This window comes from Muntiacus reevesi, chromosome 18, assembly GCF_963930625.1.
Source record: "Muntiacus reevesi chromosome 18, mMunRee1.1, whole genome shotgun sequence".
Classification (NCBI taxonomy): Eukaryota; Metazoa; Chordata; class Mammalia; order Artiodactyla; family Cervidae; genus Muntiacus; species Muntiacus reevesi.
In genome coordinates, this window is record NC_089266.1 from 5,807,557 (window position 1) to 5,831,687 (window position 24,131).

At 52.2% G+C, this 24,131-nt stretch overlaps 1 protein-coding gene across 1 annotated transcript in view; it reads left to right on the plus strand.

The window, feature by feature from the left end:
- The window catches only part of LOC136149505 (translation machinery-associated protein 7-like), a 55,256-nt gene extending 39,606 nt beyond the window's left edge, over nucleotides 1-15,650 (plus strand). Inside the window, exon 2 of the mRNA XM_065909810.1 lies at nucleotides 15,424-15,650. Coding sequence (XP_065765882.1) covers nucleotides 15,424-15,650 — 227 coding nt within the window. The remainder of the gene's footprint in view (nucleotides 1-15,423) is intronic.
- The last annotated feature ends 8,481 nt before the right edge of the window (nucleotides 15,651-24,131 follow it).

A 24,131-nucleotide genomic window follows, 5' to 3' on the forward strand; every position in this document is an offset into this window, starting at 1 on the left:
CATTAGGGCAGATTCACCAGGGCCCCCTGGTGTGGCCGGTGTTGGGCAGGGCTGACCCCTAAAACACGTTCAGAGTTCCTGAACAAGGGAGGGAGCCGCACGATCAGAACCTCCTGCCTTCGCACACGTGGCCTCCATGGCCCCAAGCCCCCGAGTGGTAGACGCCTCCAAGGGAGCAGCCTGGAAGGTCTGGCCACCATCCCGAAGCCCAAGCCCGTTACTCAGGGCTCCACTGTCTGCTTCTCAGCTAGAGAAACCCACAGCACCCTAGACGTCCCCAGCCTAGCCTCCGTGTCCCTAGAGTGCCATTTCTGCCCACACAGCCCTGGCTCGAAATGTGGGAAACCATCAGATCTTCCCCAGGTGTCTCCCTGAGCCCAGGCATGCCCTGGCCGGCTCCCGGGGGCTCCGAAGCCGAGCCTGAGATTGAGGTGACGATCATAATGCATGAGTGGTGTGTACCCACTGATGCCTCACAGCAACTCTGCCCACGGAGACATCCGCGTCTGACAGCGAGCTAACTGACGCTCAGAGAAGTCACTTGTCCACGTCTGCACACTCCGCAAGCCTCGGGAGAGAGAAAACCCCGTGTGTCAAGTGCTCTTACAACTCTGTTACAGGATCAGGAGGGGAATGTGCCGGCCCCACATCCACGAGGAATTAGCCCAGATGCATTTACCAGATTAGAGCTTCCCAGGTGGCGCGAGTGGTAAAGAACCCGCCTGCCAACGCAGGAGACAAAAGAAACATGGGTTCGAACCCTGGGTCGGGAAGATCCGCTGGAGGGGGCATGGCAGCCCACTCCGGGATTCTTGCCTGGAGTACCCCATGGGCAGGGGAGCCCAGCGGGCTACAGTCCACGGGGTCGCAAAGAGTCGCACATGAATGGAGAGACAGCACAGATACATTTCCCGTGTTGTACACGTATAGACAGGAGGGAGCAGACAGAACCCCAATAGATACACCTGGAGGGCAGGAAAGCGATGGAAAAGGACAGAGCTGTGGGAGACAGTCTGGGAGGCTGGCGGACAGACACGGGCCGGCTGAAAATTTATTCTGATGCCATTTCAAGTGCCACTTACAGCTTCCAAAACACTTTCATATAATTCATCCCGATCTGTCCTGACAACTGCCCTAGGTGAAGAATTAGCTCAGTGAGGACCTGGGTTGGGGAGTCGGGGGGCGGGAGGGGCTTGGCGCACAGATCAGAACTGGGGGTGCTCCAAGCATACCCCCCCTCCTAGTGGAGGGGAGCGAGGGGGCAGGAACCCAAGTCACAGGTTGGGTGGGGGTGATACAGAACCACACAGTGCATGCAGCGCCAGGGAGAGTTGTCACAGACAAGCTTTGCTCTCGGTCCACTGGGGCCCACCTCTCACACTGGAATGTGCACCAGAACACCCCCGGGATGTTGTGAGAATGCAGATTCCGGTTCGGCGGGTGTGGAGTGGGGACTGAGGGTCTGCACGTCTGATGAGCAGTCAGGTGATGCTGAGGGTCCTAATCTGTGACTACCTGTTGAGTAGTAAAGCTTCAGAGGCTGTTCTCATTTTGAGATAGCTTCCCCGATGACTCAGGGGTAGAAAATCCACCTTCAATGCAGGAGCCAAAGGAGACGCAGGTTCAATCCCCAGGTCAGAAAGGTCCCTTGGAACAGAGCATGGCAACCCACTCCAGTATTCTTGCCTGGAGAATCCCATGGACAGAGGAGCCTGGTGGACTACAGTCTACGGGGTCACAAAGAGTCGGACACGACTGAGGCGACTTAGCATGCATGCACACTGCCCATCTTGAGAAGGTTAGCCTGCCGGGGCGAGCAGACCAGAGCTACTCCAGCTCCTCAAGTCCCCTCCTGGGCTCTCAGAAGGTGCTGCAGATCCCTGAGGCCCATCTGGCCTCCGATGGGGACTAAAACCCCAGCCCCTAACTAGGATGCCTGAGTGCCATTGGCCTTTGCCAGGCTTGGCACTGCAGCTGCTGGCGTCAGAGCAGCTCAGGATACCAGAGGGACCAAGGAAAGTAATATCCTCACAGCCCGGGGGGTGTAAATAATGAAAGTCAGATCCATAAGTAATTACTTTTTAATTAATTAGGAATGATGAATAGCAAAGACCCAGCGACTCCAGGCGGAGTGGTGTTAACTGTAATAGCCTTGGTCCTTTCCCTGCTGAAATTGATTTGCAGAGGGTGGGGGCAGAGGGGAGGGGACACCCTGGGTCTGGGGGACAGAAGAGGGCTAGGCGAGCAGGGAGGCACAGGCTCCTCCCAGGACCCATGGCCCAGGAATCCTCTCCACTCCGTTGGAAGGTCTCCTCCCCGGAGGAGGAACCTGGAGCGAAAAGCGCTGCACTCCTCACTTCCAGATTCACCTAATTAATCTTCACACTCTTGAGAGGAGAGAAGCCTGTGGTTCTTCCTCTCCGCTCAGCGGCAGGGGACACCCGGGAGCGAGAGGGTGATGCTCAGTCCCAGAATGCTCAGCGTCAGGGGTTAGCCGGGAACGGGGGAGGTGATGCTCAGTCCCAGAATGCTCAGCGTCAGGGGGTAGCCGGGAACGGGGGAGGTGATGCTCAGTCCCATAATGCTCAGCGGCAAGGGACATCATTCCCGAAGGCAGCGCCCAGGCCCGGGGAATGGTCGGCACATGGCAAAGAGCAAGGCCAGGTGGCGCTCCTACAACACGGCAGGTCCATGCCCAGGAGGGCAGAGGGGTCCAGACAGCCCATGCCATCCTACACTTTTCCCTCACCCGGTGCCAGGAGCATGGTAGACCTCCGGGTGCCCTGCGCACTGCTTGTCCCCTGAACCAGAGAAGAGGGCCGTTCTAGATTTCTCCCACCACCACCTCCTGCCTCCCCCTCCCCACGCACCCCTGCCCTCTACTGCTGTTAAGAATTGCATCATTCAAAGATGACTGACATTTAAGCATCCCAGCTTCTCGTCTGGAAAGGGGCAGCAAGGGATCATCTCAAGAACAGGGACTGGCATCTACGTCGGTCCTCTCCCCTCCCACACTGCACACACCCTCCTCCCCAGATGCCTTAGCCTCTGAGCACAGAGGGGGAGTGGGCTCCCCTTCCCTGAGGTTCCACCAGGGTGAGCGAGCTGGGGAGGGAGGGAAGAAGGTGGAAGGATGAGAAGTAAAGATTTTCTTAAGTGCTTGAAGAAGGCCCAGGGCTAGAGTGAAGCAAGCCTCCAGCTCGAAATTTAAGGGGGCCCTCAAAAAGCTCAGTCCATCTCCCAGGCCTGTCTCCCTGAGAGATAAGATTGCTGAGGACCTCATTATCAGATACATGGAGCATCCTTGCTAAAAGATGAGTGATCTTGGGAATTCCCTGGAGGGCTAGTGGTTAGTACTTAATACTTTCACTGCCAAGGACCTGGATTCAACTCCTGATGGGAGAACTAAGATCCCACCAAAAAAAAAAAAAAAAAAAAAGAGTGATCTCACAGTCATGAGTGGTAACTAAGTTTTAAGCATCTTCGAGGCAGGAAAGAAAACCAGATGGGGCAAGATAAAGTCATGAAGAGGAAAGGAAAAAGAGGGAGCATTTTTTATGACCTGCTCTTTGGGACCATGTTCTTTGCACACCTTGGATGAAAGCCTTTGTGTTTTCATTTACAGGTGGTGAAACAAGGAGAATCTGATTCCGCACCTGTGTAGAATGGGCCTGATCTGAAAATCCACAATGAACAAAACACACAAACGTTAAATCCAGGCCTCACTCTCCTGTCCCTCATCCCAGCCCTACTAGATCCTGTTCTTATTTGAAATGTGGATGATTTTTTCATCATGAATATTTTGCATTAATTTTTATTGTTTAAAATATTACACATCCTGGGACTTCTCTGGCGGTCCAGTGGTTAAGAATCCACACTTCCACTGCAGGAGGGGAGGGTATGATCTCTGTTTGGAGATCTAAGCCTCCACATTCCTTGCAGGCTGGTCAATAGATGTGGATATAGACATAGATGTAGATATAGGGCTTCCCAGTGGTGCTAGTGGTAAAGAACCCATCCGCCAAGACAGGAAACATAAGAACTATGGGTTCAATCCCTGGGTCGGGAAGATCCCCTGGAGAAGGAAATGACAACCCACTCGTGTTCTTTCCTGGAGAATCCCATGAACAGAGGAGCCTGGCAGGCTACAGTCCATAGGGTCGCAGAGTTGGACACGACTGAAGTGACTTAGCACACACACATAGGTATAGATATATAATCTGTCTTGGTCAGACCGAGTTTTGACCTCCCCCCCCTTAAAGTGAAGTGAAAGTCACTCAGTCGTGTCCGACTCTTTGTGACCCCATGGACTTCACTCCATGGAATTCTCCAGGCCAGAATACTGGAGTGGGTAGCCTTTCCCTTCTCCAGGGGATCTTCCCGACCCAGGGATCAAACCCAGGTCTCCCACACTGCAGGCAGATTCTTCACCAGTTAAGCCACCAGGGAAGCCCCCCCTTAAATCTAGCACCCAAAGGCGCTGCCTCATCTCTCTCTCCCTACTCTTGGTCCTACTTGGAAGCCATATGTGTGAGTGAACAAAACCCATTGATTTTGGAACCAGTCGCAAAACCAAGTCTAGCTTTGCCAGAACTCCCAGCCAAGTTTCCACTTCCTCCTCCTCAGAAATGGGCAGCTAGTGCCTCCGCAGAGAGCGGATGGGACCAGTAACCGTGTCACTGTGTCCCTGCTAGCATGGAGTCCAGCACGAGGCAAAGGCCCAGGAAGTGGCAACTCCCTACCTACCCCAGACCCTGCACTGCAAAGGAACTGGGAGCCATGGACCCCCAGAGCCCACCAACACTAGCGGGGCCACCAACCTTTTAAAACTCTCTTCTGGGCATTTCTTTGACAAGTTGAGAAATGAACCGCAGAATCAGGGTGAGGAGGGAAAACTGATAATTGCAAGGATGTCGAACCAATTTGTTTGTGTTAATTGGAGCCAATTAAAGTTTTCTCTTCGTCAGTTACCCCAGGTCAGGCTGTCTTACAGGCGTTGATTTCTGGCCAGATGGTAAGCAATGCTTTTATCTATCCTCTCATGAGGTGGAGGGAGACAGAGGACTTTCAGAGGCGTTCCAAACTGATAAACAGGTGGACAAAGGGCAAGGGAGGACAGGACAGGTGGAAATGGATGACCAGGACGGTCTGACCACCCAGCCCCTGTGAGGGACACGTGATCACGGGGGAAGGCCTGCACTGGCTAGGCTGGCTACTCAATGTGCCGTCCAAGACCAGCTGTAGAGGCTTTACCTGGGATCTTCTTAGAAAAAAATGCACCCCACTTCCAACCTGCTGAGTCAAAATCTGCGTTTTAACAAGATCCCTGGGTGGGAGGAGGGGATTTGTATTAATATTTACAGTACAGTTTGACAGGTGCTGGTTAAGACAACCCTGAACTCCATCCACCCTGGATCTGTTTGCCCAGGCACCAAATAGAGACTCTCATAGTCTGGAGTCTTCTCTGAGTCACCCCATCCATTTCTGAGGCCCTGACCATTCACTGAGAAAGCATCTATAACCTCTGATCCAATTCCATCAACCCCCACATCAATTCTCCACTTGCTCCGCCCAACTCGGACTCCAGGAGCTGTCCACAGGTGCCTGCTGGCTGCAGCCAAGAGCAGCCCTGGCTGGAGATGGGAGACAGGAAGAGAGAAAGCAGGCGTGTTTCTCCTCTGCTCTCCACCTGCAGGGCCACAGCTTCACAATAGCCACATCTGGCTGGCACCCTCTCCCACAGTGACAACTTTCGCTGGCCTCTGTTAAGGACAGCAAGGAGATCAAACCAGTCCATCCTAAAGGAAATCAACCCTAAATATTCATTGGAAGGACTGATGCTGAAGCTCCAGTCCTTTGGCCAGCTGATGTGAAGACCTGGTCTTTTTCATTGGAAAAGACCCTGATGCTGGGAAAGATTGAAGGCAGGAGGAGAAGACAGCAACAGAGTTTGAGATGGTTGGATGGCATCACCAACTCAATGGACTTGAGTTTGAGCAAACTCAGGGAGATAGTGGAGGACAGAGGAGCCTGGCATGCTGCAGTCCTTGAGGTCACAAAGAGTCGGGTACAGCTTAGCAACTGAACAAAAAAACAACAAATACACACACAAAGGAACTGGGGAGATTAAACAGTATTTTGCACAGGGAAGCAGGAGTCAGGACAAGAGGTACATCATGGGAATGGGTCTGGTCTTCTCCCATCCCCTGAGGAATAGGGGTTGTCACCCTCCCCTTTGCCTGCCGTCTGCTTCCTAAACTTGATGGTGCAGATCGGGAGCCAGGAATGTGCTGAGCAGGCTGCCTGGAGCTTGCAGGCCGATGATGATCAGATTTAACAATTATCAGTGATCTGTGCATTTTCTGCAGCAGATGAAATAATTGTATAGGAGGGCTGGTGGAAGGAAGAAAGCCATAAATGCCTTTTCCTTTCAGCATTAAACCAGTAAAGCTGTACAGCTTGCCACAATTAATTAGCAGTCCGTCCTATTAGCACCTTCATCACTCATTCCACCCGCCCCCTCCCCACACAACGCAAATGGGATGTAGAACCAGCCGGTCCCGCTGCTTCGGCGGCTGACGCTCCCGCTGAAGGAGGCCCAGATGTGGGCCGAACCAGGGAGTGGGGAGGGACACCTTGTGTGGGGGGAGGTGGGCGGGAGTGTTGCCTGGAGATAGCTGCACCTCCAGCAGACCAGAGACTGAATCTCCTGGGCAGTGAGCCAGTGGGCGTCACCCAGGGAATCTTGCCCAGGCAGAAAAATGCCAACTGCCAGTGAGTGACCGGGGAGGAGGCTTAACATGTTTGCACCTGCAGAAGCACACGAGCTCCAAGACTCGCTGTCAAGACCAGCTTCATGGGTGTGTGACCCGTGCAGTCCATGCTAGGAGGCACCCACCTTAGAATCCTTAACCCTTCTATCTTGGAGCTTGCCATTTGTCAGTGACGTTCGATGGGACGACGGAGTGGGCTCAGGGGAGGGGCCTCCTTGGCCTCCCCACTTCCCCGGGGGTGATCCTCAGTCGTCCACTCTCTCATCCCCTCCCATCCTTGGAGGGAGCCTGGGTGGCCGGGGGCCAGGGCCCCGTGTGTGCACCCCATGCTCCAAACTGTGGGGTCAGCCCCAAGCCTGTGTCAGCTCTCACCCCGCAAGCATTTCCACACCAAGGGAGTGCAACACTATACGTCAGTTCAGTCGCTCAATCATGTCCGACTCTTTGTGACCCATGGACTGGAGCACGCCAGGCCTCCCTGTCCATCACCAACTCCCAGAGCTTGCTCAAATTCATATGCATTGAGTCGGTGATGCCATCCAACCATCTCATCCTCTGTCATCCCCTTCTCCTCCTGCCTTCAGTCTTTCCCAGCATCAGGGTCTTTCCCAATGAGTCAGTTCTTCACATCAAGTGGCCAAAGTATTGGAGTTTCAGCTTCAGCATCAGTCCTTCCAATGAATATTCAGGACTGATTTCCTTTAGGATGGACTGATTGGATCTCCTTGCAGTCCAAGGGGCTCTCAAGAGTCTTCTCCAGCACCACAGTTCAAGCAACAAAAGATATTCTGATAGGAAGGAAAAGCTTTTCTTCTGCTCTTAGAGCAAGGAGCCCTGCATTTTTATTTTATTTTTATTTTAGTCACTTATCATTTTGGCTGTGCTGGGTCTTCGTTGCTGTGTGGGCTGCTCTCTAGTTGTGCGCAGACTTCTTATCTCAGTGGCTTCCCCTGTTGCTGAGCATGGGCGCCAGGGACCGTGGGCTTCAGTTTCAGCTCCTGGGCTTTAGAGCACAGGTTCAATAGTTACAGCTCACAGGTTGAGCTGCTTCTTGGCATGTGGGGTCTTCCCAGACCAGGGATCAAACTCAAATCTCTTGCATTGGCAGATGGTTTCTTAACCACTGAGCCGCTGGGAAGCCCTGCATTTTGATTTTGAACTAGGCTCTACAAATTATGTAGCTGGCCTTGCCTGCTGCTTCTGGGGCAAGATTGACGGCGTTTCAGAGGGCTCCCTCAGTCATCCGGGCAGCTGTGACTAGGATCCTTTGACAGGCATATTGAGACCCGGCCGTGTGCAAGGCTCTGGATGGTTCCATCAGGGTGAAAGATGGAAGTCACAGATCCCTCAAAAGAACTGCAGTCCTGGGTTCAATTACCCCTTCTGAGCAGCAGACCTCCCACCCCAGGACATCCGAAACTACTTGTAAAATTTAAAAATACAAATGCAAAGAGATCCTCGTGCCAGTGTTTAAAACCCTGAGCCCTGGCTGGAATTTCCTTAGCTGAGGAGGTGGAGAGAGGATGACAGAGCGGAGGCCGTTTAGAAGAAGCTCAAACTTAGTAGGTTTGAACCAGTTTAACTTTTGCTAGAGTTAAACTGTGTAACTCTATATACTGCCCTGTAGTGGTTAAATATGGAACTAGTCAGAACTGGTTCTTCAGGTTCCTGCTCCTGCTACATACCATGTGACTTCCAAGTCCATGAATGTCTCAGAGCCTCACTTTTCTCAGCTGTAAAGTGGGTACCCTTGACTCAAACCAAAAAGAAAAATATTGTGGATTATACAGCATAGCATATGAGGAATGTTCACTGACTGTTTTAGTTGACTCAGGCTGCCATTACAAAGTGCGACGGACTAGGTGGCTTACAAACAGCATACATTTATTTCTCATGGTACAGGAGTCCAGAATTCTGAGATCAGGTGTCAAGGTGATCAGGTTCCCATGAAGACTGTCTTCCAGGCTGTAGGTGGCTGACTTCTCGCTGTGTCCATGCATGGTGGAAAGAGGGCAACACAGCCATCTTGGGTCTGTTTGTACAAGAGTGTGCGTGCTTAGCTGCGTCAGTTGTGTCCGACTCTTTGAGACCCCATGGACTGAAGCCCACCAGGCTTCTCTGTCCATGGGATTCTCCAGGCAAGAATACTGGAGTGGGTTGCCATGACCTTCCCCAGGGGATCTTCTCAACCCAGGGATCGTACCCAGGTTTCCTTCATCTTCTGCATCACAGGTGGATTCTTTACTGCTGAGCAGCGAGGGAAGCCCCTTTACAAGGGCACTCATGCTATTACAAGGGCTCCATGCTCGTGACCCCCTGAGATGTTAAATAACTTGCCCACGCTTGGGATCCAGCTGCAGACGACTCGGCTCCAGAGCTCAGTCTGAGCTAGAGGCACATTCTTCTCTTCTACCCCGAAGGACTTTGGGCTTGAAGTGAAATCAACAAGCATGAAACTGGTCAGGAAGGAGAACGCGGAGGTATGATGCAGGCACAAAGAACCAGGCTGTGTGCTAGTACAGAGGGAGTGCCCGCCTGAGCAAGAAGAGGGCAAGAAGCAAAGACATGGAAGGCAGACCTCAGTAGAATTCCAGGCACTGGGTTCCCGCCAGCTGCTGTCACCTTAAGTCGGGGAGCCCCTCACCCACCTCCCCCGATTCCTGGGAAGGCAGACCCAGAGGCATCAGCTGGTGGACAAGGACACTGGCTATCTGCAGTGCTCGTGACAGACAAATCCTTCCCGGGGAATGATGTATCTCCCAGTCCGTCTGAGCCAGGGTACCGCAGAAATTAAAGCCCGTGGCATCTGTTGATGACAGCGGTGGTGCTGTGACAACAGGCCTGCTGACGTCCATGGCAGTCCTTCCGCCAAGCCCATTCAGAGTGGGTGCTTCCCCCCAGAAGGCACAAACCAGCTGTCTCTGCCTGGGGTAAAGAGACAGAAACCCTGCAACAAAGATGGTCATCCCTGGACCTGGCCACGGTCAGTCCTAACCAAACCCGGGAGGACGCCCAGGACTGTTTTTTTAATTCATTGCAATCAGCATTTTCCTTTCTTCATTTGCTGGTTGAATAATGCAGCCTGTAAGAAAAGGGCCTTCAGCACAATTCTGGTGCTCGTTTACAATGGAAATTGGGAAAACGGCGAAACGCATACCGCAAAATGCATTTAAAAGAAGATGATTCAATTGGATTTGGCAGCTCTGATATTCAGGACCAGAAGGAGAAAATCTGTCTATGATTTGAACATGTATAATTAAGATGAAAGCCTTAAGTATCGGGTGCATTTCTTAAGTTGTCACCAGCTCTGTTGACTCCGGGCGTTCTGATCAGCGGTGCAGAGCATTTATTTCTGAAATCTGAAGAGCTGTGAGTGAGATGCCTTTTTAAAATTGGCTCTGTGGAGCCAAGTCAAGCCCTGACACTGCACGGCTCATCAAGGGGGAGGTGAAGACAGTCAGGGCAGAGGGAGCCTCGGGGCCAGCTTTGATCTTCCCCAAAGGTGCATCCCGAAACCTGGAAGACTGAGGCTCAGGCAAGATCGAATCCATTCGGTGCACTCTATTTTCTGTTGTGTGTGTTCCAGTGCCAACAGAAGCTCCATTGCCCTGGGTGATGTTCCAGCCTGAAAGTAGAGAACCTGCTTTGAGTGTTGACAACTCTGGCTTTCAAAGAAGCAAATGGGCATTGTGAACAAAGCCAGACAATAGGAACCAGGAGACCAGGGCTCACGCCACGTCTTCCCTCCTTGCTGGAGCTGTGATGTCAGGCCCTTCCTCACCTTTCTCATCTGTAAAATAGGGCTAAATAACAATAGAACCACCCTCGTAAGGGAGTTGACAATTACATGAGGTTATCCATGTAAATCCATGTGTCTAGCCTCGAAGCAGCAGTCGCAACATGTGAGTTATTGTTATTATTCTTTCTCCTTTAGCATGGAAGCCAGAGCATCATGACAGGGTCCCTGCAGTGCGAGATGACTCAGTGATGGAATTTCTGGCAGCCTGACAGCCTCCTCCATGCAGAGGCGAGGCTTCGCAAGGATGACTCATAGGCAGCGTGTGTGTGTGTGTGTGTGTGTGTGTGTGTGTGTGTGTGTGTGTGTGTGTGTATTCGAGGGGGTGGACAGAAAGCTGAGGCTGGGACAAGTCATGTGACCACCTCTGTCACATGAACACTCATGTTTCTAAGAAAGACTAGAGTTCCCCTAGGACTTCTAATGTCTCCTCTCTCTCTTTCTTCCAGATGGGAGATGAAGGAGGAACTGAGTCTGAGCCGTGGTCACTCTTCTTAGAGGTCCGACCCTCTCTGGACATAACGCAGCCAGACTGTGTGAGACAGAGGCACTCACTCCATGCTCCGCCGTGAGCAGCCCACCGTTTCCTTGGGGTGAGCAGTGTGGGGAGAGGAAGGACATGAGAAGTCTGTGCAAAGAAAAAAGAGCAAGAAGCTGGAACCCAGGGGATGGGTGCAGGCCCCACTCCCTGGACGGCTGGCCAATGCCTTCCTGTGCATGCCTGCAGCCCACCCGGTGGGTGCAGCCAGCCTTGGTCCCCCAGGCTGACAGTCCTGCGTGATATGACCAGAAGAATCCAGTAACCCCTCCATTCCCAGTGAGAAGCCACGTCCCCGCGTGGCCCCTGCAGAGCAGAGAGGAGCCCCCTCCCCCTGAGACTGGCAGTCAGAAACCAGCTGAGGCCAGTTCTGCACAGTTGGGAAAACGGAGGCCTGCCGTGGGAGGGAGGCTGAGACACAGTGGCGACCCAGCCCTCCTCGCCTGGCCCAGACTGCGGGGCCACACTGCCTGCCTGGATCCCAGGCCGCGGGAGGGACCTGCCGGCGGCTTCAGATCCTCCGGCTCTGGCTCCTGCCAGTTGTGGACGTCTGGAAAGTTACTTAACCCTCTTTGTCTCTCTGCCGTCGCCCGGGTAGGGAGAAGTGCTTTCTTTGGAGGTAGCTGAAGAACTTAAATACGACATAAACAATCTGTTCCTCATCCCTCCTTTTCCTGACTTCCCATCTTGTCCCATCTGTTCTTCTTTCCTTCCTCAATCCTGCCGAAATCTCCGTCACGCTCATACCTCAAGGATCAGTCATCCCTGAGCTTCATACCCTCCCAATGAGGCACCTCCCCGCTTTGGCTAATCATAAGACCCTTGGCTGTTTCATCTGAGGGGGAGTCAGAAGCCGGAAACATGCAAGGAAAAGCCCTCTGAATCTTAAAGGAAGCCCCAGGGCTTCATTCCTTAAGAGAAGGGAGAGAAGCGCCTACAGGCCCCCCGGTCCGGAGCTTCTGATGTTGTATAGCGTGAAAAATTAATGTTTCTGGTTTTGCAAGTTTTGTTTCTTGCTTTTTACCTTCCAAATCAGGCATAGCTTATAGGAACCAAAGCAATCGGAAAAGAGCAGAGAGAAGCGAAGACAGAATCATAAAAGCACAGTGGCTGGGCGCTCTTAGGGAGGGGACCCAAGGCGCTCGGCTCCAAGGACTTGCCTGCTGCTTGGCTAAACAGCTTGGCTGTCTGTGCTCCTAAGGGGGCTGCTCTGGCTGCTGGGGGTCCCTCAGTGCTAGGATTGACGGCCAACCTGATGGCCGTGGTGGGTGCCAGAAGCCAGAGGCAGCACCCCAGCAGGTGAGAGGCCAGGTTGACGAGGGGGCGGAGCCAGAAGAGTAGCAGAAGCCAGGCCTGCTGTCCAAGGCCGGCTATCACACTCACACAGGGGGGCTATCGCGTTTCTTTCAGCAATTTTGTCTGTCGGAGAGGCCAGATCAGAAAACACAGAAGGGGCCACCCTCTGGATGCAGACTACTGTCCCGCCCGCCTGTATCTTTTGAGACTTGACAACCTATGGAAACCAATGCTGAGTATTCACTGGAAGGACTGATGATGCTGAAGCTGAAGCTGCAATCCTTTGGCCATCTGACGTGAAGAACCGACTCACTGGAAAGGACCCTGATGCTGGGGAATATGGAAGGCAAAAGGAGAAGGGGGCGACAGAGAATGAGATGTTTGGATGGCATCACCGGCTCAACGGATATGAGTTTGAGCAAGCTCTGTGAAACAGCGAGGGACAGGGAAGCCTGGCGTGCTGCAGTCCACGGGGTTGCAAAGAGTCAGACACGACTTAGCGACTGAGCAGGAGAGAAATGGCATTTGGGCCCCCCGCCCAGAGCTTCTGATGTCACACAATGTGAAAATGTCATGTCTCTGGTTTCACATGTTTTGTTTCGTTTTGTGTGTTTTTAGCCTTCTAAATCAACGGAGTGAGGAGGGCAGGGAGGGGAGACTGGCTCGCTGCAAGAGGCCAGAAACCAGACCAAAGAAGGACACAGGGCTTCGGGCCCAGCAGAGAGAGTTTGCACTCAGAGGTCGTGGTGGGCTTCCCGTGGGCCACAGTGGTGAAGCGTCCGCCTGCCAACGCGGGAGACGTGGGTTCGGTCCTGATCCAGGAAGACCTCACATGCCACGAAGCAGCTAAGGCCGTGTGCCACAGCTACTGAGTCTGTGCTCTAGAGCCCGGGACCCGCAGCTCCTGAGCCCGCACGCCGCGACCGCTGAAGCCCGTGTGCCTAGAGTCTGCTCCACAGCAAGAGAAGCCCGAGCAGCTCAACTAGAGAGTAGCCGCTCCAGTTTATTTAAAAATAAATACATTTTTTAAAAGTGGTTGAACTTGGGGCATTTTCCTCCTGAAAAGAGAACGCCCTTAGTATCAGACATCTGGCACCCTGATCATTGGAAATTTAAAAGATATTAGTACTCTGGGAGTTTCTGTGTGGTTGGGCTTATTGGGAACATTGGTGTCTAAGAGTGTTGAGGTCTGTTTTGTTTTTTTCACTATACGAACAACATTCTCTTACAGTAGATTTTTGGGCTCCAAAGTCAGGGACAGGGTGGAGGTATGCTCTTTCTTGCTTTTCATAGACCCCTACATCACCCAGAGGAAGACCCCATAGTTGGGCTTAAGGACTCAGAGAATGGGCTCTGGGAGCAGACATGGACCCCTGCCAGCCACTGCTTAGATGATGTTCTGAGGCAATGTGCTGAAGCTCTTGGTGGTAACTGTCCATCTTGCATCCTCCTCCTGCAAAACCTGCCTCCTGCTGTAGATGCTGAAATCCCCAGGAAAGCACTTCCCAACTTCCTTACAGCTCAGACATCAACGCATGACTTGTGCCAGTCAATGAGAAAATCTGGGGATCTCTGGGAAAAATGGTTCTGCCTTCTCTTTTAAAGGGAGTGGAAGGAGGCAAAGAGACACAGAGAAACAGAAAGACAGAAAGAGGCAAAAAAAAAGCCCTTACTTGCTACTCCTTCTTGTGACCTTTACATGTGGATAGATGAACAGGAAAAGTTTAGAGCTGCTGTCGCCATATTTTGATGAAACGGAAAGACTGAGAAAAACTCAAAGAGGCCTCCCAGAGCCCTGACATGACTATGAAGCTGAAGTATCCCCAGAACACTCACCTGCAGTGTCTTATGTAAGGAAAAAAGAAGACCTTCCGTTTTAAGTCACTTTCAGCTGGATGTTGTTACTTGCAACTGAACGCACCCCTTCTCCAAGCCCTGACATGCACAGCTATAGAATGTCATCCCAAGGAAGTATCTGCCCTGTGACCCAGGGAGGCAGGGGAACAAAGTGTGAGCTTTTGGGAAGAGAAAGAAACTGTCAAGGAAGTGAGCCGGAGAGGCCGTAAACATCTGACCTCTCCAGAAAGTGCTGCCGAGGCAAAATGCCAAGCAGGCTGCATTTTCAGCCTGTGATTGCATTAATAAGATAATGATGAGTCATTTAACTTCGCCTCCGAAGAGTGAAGCAAATTACCTGTGTCTATATTGCTTAATGATGGAGGCACTAACAGGACCTTTGTCGCCTGCCGGAACTGAAACTGACCCATCGCAAGAGGCGATTTTACGCCCATGAGTTTGCCACTTGACTGAAGCATCCATCAGGCAGGGACCGCACCCCCACCATGCACTCCACATTAACCATGTCATCCACCATGCTCCCCCCACCTCCCTCGCGGGCTCTGGCTTTCTTAACCCAATGAGCCTCATGTCATTAATTATTTCCTGGACATGAACCATTGGGTCCCCATTAGCCAACACTCAGGCATCCAGGTGTGAATTTTCCGCTTTGGCTACATTTCCCCAGGGGAGTGTTACAGCTGAGGCACAGTCCTGGCCTCCTCCACATCCGCAGGAAATGCCTGTGCCTCCCATGGCGTCCAAGCAGAAGGCAATGAGACAAACCAGGACCCAGCCAACCACACAACCTCTCCAAAGGCCAGAGAGGCTCTTTGGGTTTTCCCATCATTTCAGGGTCTGTAGGTTTTTTTGTTTCATTTCCTTTAATTAAGGTATGATTTCCATATGGTAAAACTGACCCTTTTAAAAAGTGATGGCTCTGGAAGTTTTAACAAATGCATGCACTATCGAGCCATCACATCCGAGATGGAGGACAGCTCCATCACCTCGAGAAGCTCCTTGACTCCTTTGCATCATCCTGTCCTCCCTTTCCCAGCCCCTGGCCACAACTGCTCTATCTTCTTTCCGAACAGCTCAGCCGTTTACAGCATCACAGAGTCACCTTTGAGTCTGGTTTCTTTCACTTAGTAAACTGCATTTAAGATGAATCCATCCGCCTCCAGTGGCAGGGTCTGGAGAAGGGACGGCAGGCGCCTTGTCGGGCCGCGAAGGTGGCAAGGAGAAGCCCCTGAAGCAGCCCAAGAAGCAAGCCAAGGAGGTGGACGAGGAAGATGAGGCATTCAAGCAGAAGCAGAAGGAGGAGCAGGAGAAACTCAAGGAGCTAAAAGCAAAGGCCGCGGGGAAAGGCCCCCTGGCCACTGGTAGAATTAAGAAATCTGGCAAAAAGTAAGCTATTCCTTGTGCCTGAGGCAATGATGACCCTTAGTTCCATTCCTGTTTAAACACCTGGATTCCCTGCCATGATATCTGTTGCTGCCTATAGCTAGAATGAAGTGTTTTCTTGGAAACTATTGTACATTTAAGAATAAACTTTTGTAAAAAAAAAAAAAAGAAGAAGAAGAAGAAGAAGAAAAAAAAAGAAGGAGAAGAAGAAAAAAAAAAAGAAGATGAATCCATGCATAACCAACAAGAACCGACTGTGTAGCACATGGAACTCTGTTCAATGTTATGTGGCAACCTGGATGGGAGGGGAGTTGGGGGAGAGTGGATACATGTATGTGCATGGCTGAGTCATTTGATGGTTCACCTGAAACTGTCACAACAGTATTAACTGGCTATACCCCAGTACAAAATAAAAAGTTTAAAAAAAGATGAATCTATGCATAAAGAAGATGTGGTGTATGTGTGTGTATGTGTGTGTGTGTATATATATATATATATACATTATATATATGTATGGAGTTGAATGGAATATTACTCGGCCATAAAAAGAGAATTAAATAATGCCATTTGCAGCAACATGGATGATCTAGAGATTGTCATACAAATGAAGTAAGTCAGAGAAAGACAAATATCATATGATATCACTGATATGTGGAATATAAAAAATGGTATGAGCGAACTTAGAAAACAGAAACAGATTCAGCAATATGGAGACACGGTCACGGTTCCCAAGGGGAAAGGCGAGGAGGGGTAAGTTAGGAGTATGGGATTAGCAGACACACATCACTGTTTGTATAATAGGTTTTAAAAAGGACTTACTCTATAGCACAGAGAACTACATTCAATATCTTGTAATAACCTATAATGGGAAGGAATCTAAACATACATGTGTCCAAGTATATACGTATAAAACTGAACCACTTTGCTATGTACCTGAAGCACAACATAATAAATCAACCAAACTCCAATTAGGAAAAAAAAATGAATGCCATAAATTCCCTTTTAGAAAAAGACATATCCACACAGCATCACGTGCCACAGTTTGTTCTGTTCTGGTGCTGAGAAGCATTCACTGTATGGACATCCCGTGGAGGTGTCTGTAGGATCCATGGTGGGCAGTGGGCTCTCACCCACCCTCAGCCAAACACTCGAACATGTGTTATTTCACTTAATCTTCAGAAAACACTCAGAGGCAGGTGCTGTGATCTCCATGTAGAGTTTCTTGAACAAGCAATTCGTGGAGCCCCTTCCAGGCACCTGGCAGTGTGATGTCTCAGGGCCGAGGTACCCCCTCATACAGCCCTGCACCCGGGGGACCCTGGTGTGGGACCCTCCGTCTGCCTGCCTTACAGGATGAAGTCTCCAGGCTTTCATGCACCTGCTGCTGAAACGCCGCATTTTGTGGGCGTGGGACCCTGAAAGAATGGCCCCTCTGGAGTATGTAAGAAGGAAAAAAAAAATGCAACCAGCCACAAGACCCTGGGGAGCTGACAGCGTGGAGCAGAAAAAGGGCGATTGGAGATGTGTTTTCCTGGCACACTGGTGCTCCTGAAACAATGAAATTGCAGGTTTTACTAGACAGACATGCCAACTGCTGCCTGCGGGTAATTACAGTTATTCCCTAGGCCTGCTGCCCTCTGACGCCCAGTCTCCGTCACGTGGACTTGGACCAGAAAAACAGGAAGGAGGAGGGCGGGGCCAGAGGGGCAGGGGGCCAGCAGTCCAGGCATGGGTCAGGACTTTGCTCCCACTGCTTGTTCCAACAGCCCTGCCCTGAGGCTGTCCTTCCCCTGGAAAGACAAACACCCACTTCACAGCTGCCTCTGACTGCAGTGGATACAGTTGCAGAATCCCAGGCTGAGCAACAATTTGCCAATTTACATGTCCAGCGGGAGAAGCAAGAGTGGCCAGCAGGGGGCTTCCCTGGTGGTCCGGTGGTTAAGACTTTGCCTTCCGATGCAGAAGGTGTGGGTTCAGTACCCGGTCAGGGACCTAAGATCCCACATACTTCTCAGCCAAAAAAGCAAAATAAAACATAAAACAGAAGCAATATTGTAGCAAATTCAATAAAGACTTAAAAAATGATCCACATTAAAAAAAAAAGGCTAGCACTCTTGAAACTCTGTTTAGGGCCTTGGGCTCCTGGGCTTCACCCAACTTTCTCTGAGCGCTGACCACCCTGTCACAGTCCTTTCTTGGCCAGAGACATCAGAGGGTTTCCCTAAATGCATCACCTGGGGTGGGAGTCTCAGATCCTTTCCTCCTGGGAGGTCCCAGGCAACACATCCCCTGGGCAGGAAGGTGCCCCAGAAATAATGTGTTCTCTCTGCCCATGGCAGAATTTAATAAAAAGCAATGTTGTTATTGTTCAGTGGCTCAGTGGGGTCCGACTCTTCGTGACCCCCATGAACTGCAGCACACCAGGCTTCCCTGTCCTTCACTATCATCTGGAGTTTGTTCAAACTCGTGCCCGTTGAGTTGATGATGCCTTCCAACCATCTCATCCTCTGTCGCTCCCTTCTCCTCCTGCCCTCAATTTTTCCCAGCACGGAGCAATGTTTAATGAAAGAAAGGAGGATGGGAGGGAGAGAGGGAAGGGCAAGGAGGGACAGAGGATTCCATAAATACAGTCTCAGTTCTTATTTGACAGAGAAAGAAACTTATTTGACAGAGAAAGAAACTTCATCTCGCCAATATAATGAAGTTGGAATTTTGGTTTAAACACCAGCTTGGACCTCTATTCTACTATTTATGAGCCTTGCATGTGACTGCTTTTCTGAGACCCAGTTTTCTGGATCTGTGTAACACCAATGTGTACTTCCCAAGACCTGGGAGTGGAGACTGCATGAGATCATCTGAAAGAAGACCTCAGCCCATCTCAGGCCACAGAACAACTGCAGAGGATAAACAGCGATTACTGCTGCCACTTTGGTTTCTGCGGGAGCCGCTACGAGCCGGCTCGGTGCAGACTGGCTGGACACAGCCAGGGCCTCCAGATAGGTCCTCTCGGCCAGCAACTCCGGGGGGCTGGCGTTTCTAAGACTTCTCCTTGAACCAGGCCCTGTGTGTCTGCACCCACTGCCCGCCCCACCCATGAATGGGAGGCTGGGGCGGACGGGGAGGCGCAGGGCTCTTTGGAGCCCAGAGTCCCCGGGGCCTGAGCTTGAGGAGGGCAGGGAAGGACTTTATTAAAATGGATATCAGAATACGGTCAGCCCTCATCCAGCCGCTTAGGCTAAATTATTAAACACCGGCAAGGACACCGGGGGCCTTCCCGTTTGCTAGCAGATGGCTTTCCACTGCGGTTTCTTGCATTTTCTCAATGTGGTGTTGATGGGGGACCAAGCACAGCCTGGGGTACGCAGCCCTGAGGATACCCACCACCACCAGGCCACAGGCACTGCCCACCTTGTCCCCTCGAGCGCCTTCCCAAATCTGCCCACCTGCATCCAAGTTCCCGTTGTCCCCGCCCCGCGCCCCGGACTCTCTCATCCAATAGGGCCACCCCCAGACCTGCCCAGGGCAGCAACTGTGATAATTCATGTTGTGCGAGGGCCTACGTTGCACTCAGCATCTGACATGCATTGCTTCACTTAATCTTCAGGGTGATTCTCGGCCAGGGAGATGTCGTTAATATCCTTTCATAACAGCACACGCGGCTCAGAGTGGTTAATTGTCTGCCCCGTGCTGCGCGCGCGCCGAGTGACAAGTCCCTCTGATATCTGCATATCTGCTCTTAACTGCTCCCCTGCGTGTGCCCAGGGCCCTGTCCGCCAGCTCCCTGCCCTGAACCCCAGATCTGAGAGTGTTTTTGCGGGGTACTTGGGGAGGCTCATGGGCTTTCCCTGGGGTTCAGCAGTAAATAATCTGCTTGCAATGCAGGAAACGTGAGTTCAATCCCTGGGTCGGGAAGATCCCCTGGAGAAGGAAATGGCAACCCACTCCAGTATTCTTGCCTGGTGGGCTACAGTCCATGGGGTCACAAGAGTCAGAGGCCACTTAGCGACTCAACAACAATGGGGAGACCCGCCAGCATCCTCCCTGGAAACCCAAGGAGGGAGATGAAGGCGGGAAGGAGAATGATACGGAGAAAGCTCAGCCCTCCAATCAGAACCCAGAGAATGACCGCAGGCTGTCTGCCTGGACCCAAGATGCTTGCTGTGCCGGGGCAGCTATCACAGACCCAGCCCCGCCAGGCCACCCTGGTCTCTGAAGTGGCATCAGCCTACTCCCCATCATTACTGTAATTGCTTTATTAACTTTTTATTTTGTATTGGAATATAGCCGACTAGCAATGTTGTGATAGTTTCAGGTGGACAGGGAAGGAATTCAGCCATGCATAAACATGTATCCACTCTCCCCCAAACTCCCCTCCCATCCAGGCTGACCCATAGCATTGAGCAGAGTTCCCTGTGCTATTCAGGAGGCCCCTGTTGGTTTTCCATTTTAAATATAGTAGTGTGTTCATGTCCATCCCAGACTCCCTAACTGTCCCTTCTCCCCATCCTTCCCCCTTGGTAACCACAGTTCGTTCTCAGAGTCCACATTTTATTTTGCAGTTACTCTCTGGCGGGCACCGGGGTAAAATGCTATCTCATTTAAGTCATCACTCAAAAGACGTGTCCTCAGGAAGGTAGGGTCAGTGGAGCCCTCTGATTACGGCATACACGTAGGCCCCTCACACTCAGGGGCCCATATAGGACTCTTAGTTTTATTTACTTTGCAGATGAGTGAGCTTCCCTGGCGGCTCAGACAGTGAAGAATCTGCCTGCAGGGCAAGAGACCTGGGTTCCATCCCTGGGTCGAGAAGGTCTCCTGGAGAAGAGAATGGCAGCCCACCCCAGGATTCTTGCCTGGAGAATCCCATGGACAGAGGAGCCTGGCGGGATACAGTCCACGGGGTCACAAAGAGTCGGACACGACTGAACGACGGACATACACGCATAGGATAGAAATCCCACGCAGTGGCCAATTGCCTCCCGACTCTTCTGAGAGCCCCAAGAAACCCTTTGAATGGGAGGGATGGCTCAAGGGCAAAAAAGCGTCCAGACCCTGACCCCGGCCCCTCATCCCGACCCAGCGCCCTGGTGGGGGGTCAGGAGAAGGCCAGGAGGGACTCTGTCCCCACCTCCCCATCTCAGAGTTGTCTTCACCTCTCTCAGTGATGACACATTTCTCCATGGAAACTAGCGGCTCTAGAGAATCAGCTTAAAACCTCCCGGTCAGGAATCCTCACAGACTTGTGCTTCTATCACTTCCTCTGGGGCCTCCCCGCCTCCACGCTGGTCTTCTCAGTGGACATTCCCTTCCCCCATCCCCCGCCCAGCAAAGCAGATCTTAGCCAGGCTTTGGCCCCGAGGTGGAGGAAGAGCAGGGGGAGACTTGGTAGAAACTGCTTCCACTCCTCTTCCCAAGGACACTTCCATCAGGAATTATTTTGAGCGGATGCCCCACTGCCCTTCTAAACCCCCGAGGGGGGAATCAACCCCCTTAAGGCAGTTGTTTATTAACAGTCCTCGGTGTCATTAGCAGCGGGGCACGTGATGAAATATAGATTCGAGGGAGAAAGCCAGGAATTGCCCTGCCATTTGTCCTGTTCCGAATGTCATTACGCGTTCCATCGTGCCGTATTACCAAGATGATTAGTGGCATCAAATGACTTCTGAAAAATGATTATGTGCCATTAAAAGCATTAGTCTGTCTGAATCCCGCACAAACAAATGGCCGCGTACGGATGACTCATTAGCCGGGAAGGCTGGGTGATGTGACAAGAGCCGTGGAGGTGCCAGGCGATTAACATTGCGTGGAGGTGGCAGAGGCCGGAGCCTCCCGGCCCAGAGTTGCATCCCGGCCATGGGTGCGCCGGTCCTTGAGGGCCTAAGGGACTCTGGGGGTCAGACTTCTCCTGGGGCGGCCTGGGGATGAGGGCTTGCTTACAGCGGGCTGCCCCGCCCCCGCGGCTATGGTGGAGCTGTCCCAGCGGTCCCCAGGGTAAGGAGCCGAAGGAAGCTGATGCTTCTGCAGGTTCCAGGAAGCCGGATTTGGGGAGAAAACAGAGGCGGGAGTGAGGCAGCCGCAGAAATGGAAGCGTGCAGGTGGAACATGGCAGAGGCCCCTGGGGGGAGTTTTTAATTGACATCAGAAAAAAAAAAAATTGGCTCAGGGACTCACAATGTAATTTACAATGACAAGAACATATAGAGAAGCCATAATTTGGGAGATTAAAAAACATTTCTTGAACACAGACCAATCGAATGGCTTTGAAGTGACAGCAAAAGAAAGAAAGAACAAGCGAAAACGATTGTCTCTGTCTGGTTTTCCAAAGTAGCTGAGCTCGACACCGGTCCTGGTGCTAAACACATTTCATGTTGGATTTTGCTCACTGTGCGGCGAAGACTGGGTTTTGAGATGTCAGGTGTTGGGTCCCCCATCTCCCCTCTTCCTTCATCTTGACATGCCCAGGCTTGTTCTGTGGGAGCTCCATCCCTGGAAAGGATGCCTTGAAACAGATGGGCACATTTCTGCCGTTGGTCAGGTTCTGGAAGTTGTGGGTTCTCTCTCTCCCCACCCCCTTCCCTCTCTCCCTTTGTTCTTTTTTTCTTTTCCCCACCCATTCACACCATCGCTACCCTCGTGGATGTGATGAAGGCCAATCAGGGAGCCAGTAAGAAGGGCACTGAGGGAATTACCTGCGGCCTAGCCGTTAGGACTTGGCACTTTCACAGACGGGGTCGGGTTCAATCCCTGGTCCAGGAACTAAGATCCCCGTGAGCCGCATGGCTCAACCAGAAAAAGACAAAAGAAAAATAAAGATGCTGAATTTTATTCCCATGCACCAGGCACTGCCCTGAGTTCCATGCTTTTTCTTTTTTTTTGCAACACCTAATGTCTTGTAGGATCTTTGTCCCTCGATTAGGGATTGAACCCATGATTCCTGCAGTGGAAGCATGGAGTCTTAGCCACTGGACTGCCAGGGAAGCCCCTGAGTTCCATGTTTTATCTCACTTTCCCCTAACCTGTGAGGCAGGTCTGATTACCATCTGCATGTCACAGATGAGAAAGCAGGCGTAGAGAAGTTACACCCCCGGGAAGAGAGGCAGTCAGGCTCCAGGCTGACCCCATAGACCCCTGACCTGGAGCCGCCATCAACTCACCCGGCTCTCCGGGGCCACTGCACAATCCAGGCAAGCCTCCCTCCCATGGATGTCGAGGGGTTCTGGCATGACCCCGGTTACAAGGAGTCAAAGTGTCCCTGACTGATTCTGGTGGAGAGGCCTGTGATGAGGCCTGGGTACGCCCAGTGAAACTTTTAGAGTCTTTAGAGGCTGTCAAGGGCCACAGTCCAGCCATGCAGCCCCCAGGCCTCTGGCTGTCCGCCCAGCTTGTGAGCAGTGCCCAGACCGAACCCCACCAGCTTGCAGGACCACCGCTCCAGCCCCCCTGCTGCCTGTTACAGAGAAGGAAACAGAGGCTCATGGAGGGGCAGCGACCAGCACAGACTCACGGAGCCGCTGGGGGCCTCCCCTGGCGGTCTAGTGGTTAAGAATCCGCCTGCCAATGTAGGAAACACGGGTTCTATCCCCAGTCCGGGAACTAAGATCCCACATGCCGTGGGGGCAACTGAGCCAGCCACAACTACAGAGCCCACCACCTCTCTGCCACAAGAGAGGCCACTGGGATGAGAGGCTGGCACGCTGCACCTGGACAGTGACCCCTGCTCGCCGCAACTGCAGAGAGCCCGCACACAGCAACACAGGCGCGCTGCAGCCAGATAAATAAATAAGTGGTGTTAAAAAAATGCTGCCGGGACAGAACCCACCCAGGAGCCAAACACTCCCAAAAAGCAGGCTCCCACCCTCCCGCCCTCCCCCTTGACTCCCCAAAACTATCCTCCCACCTGCCTCTCCACGCCCGACTGCAGCCAAGGCGACCAGAGGCTGTCAAGCCCTGACGGCTGAGCCCGCAGGCTGTTGGAACTGATTGGCACCTGTCACAACCCGAGCTTCCCGGGAGCCCCTGAGGCCCGGCCTTCATCTGTCCTGGCTGCTGCCTATTTCCAGAGCCCGCACGCGTCCACCCGCTCAGAAAGGTGGCCGATTTCCAGAAGCCCTTCATCTCTGTCTTCCCTCCAGGCCTCGCTGGGGACGAGCGGCTCATTCCAGAGAGCTCAGACACACTGTTCCTCATCTTTATTGAACTTGGCTTTGCGGTTCTTGTTGCTTTGGGGGAGGGAGAGGGGGTGGCTGTGGCAGCGGCTCGGAAGGGCTGAGCAGAAATTGTTTCTTGCCCACGCCTCACGCCGTTCCATTAGAAAAACATGAAATCTCTCTCCTCCACTTGGTTTTGTTTGTTTTCCTTCTCGCTAAGACAGAGAGGGAAGTGGTATTTGATGACAGCTCTGTTTGGGGCTCGGCTACAAGTCATGAATGTTTGTGAGGTTAGGCTGCTGAAGACGGAGTCCAGCTGCTACAGAAGATTAAAAATAGCC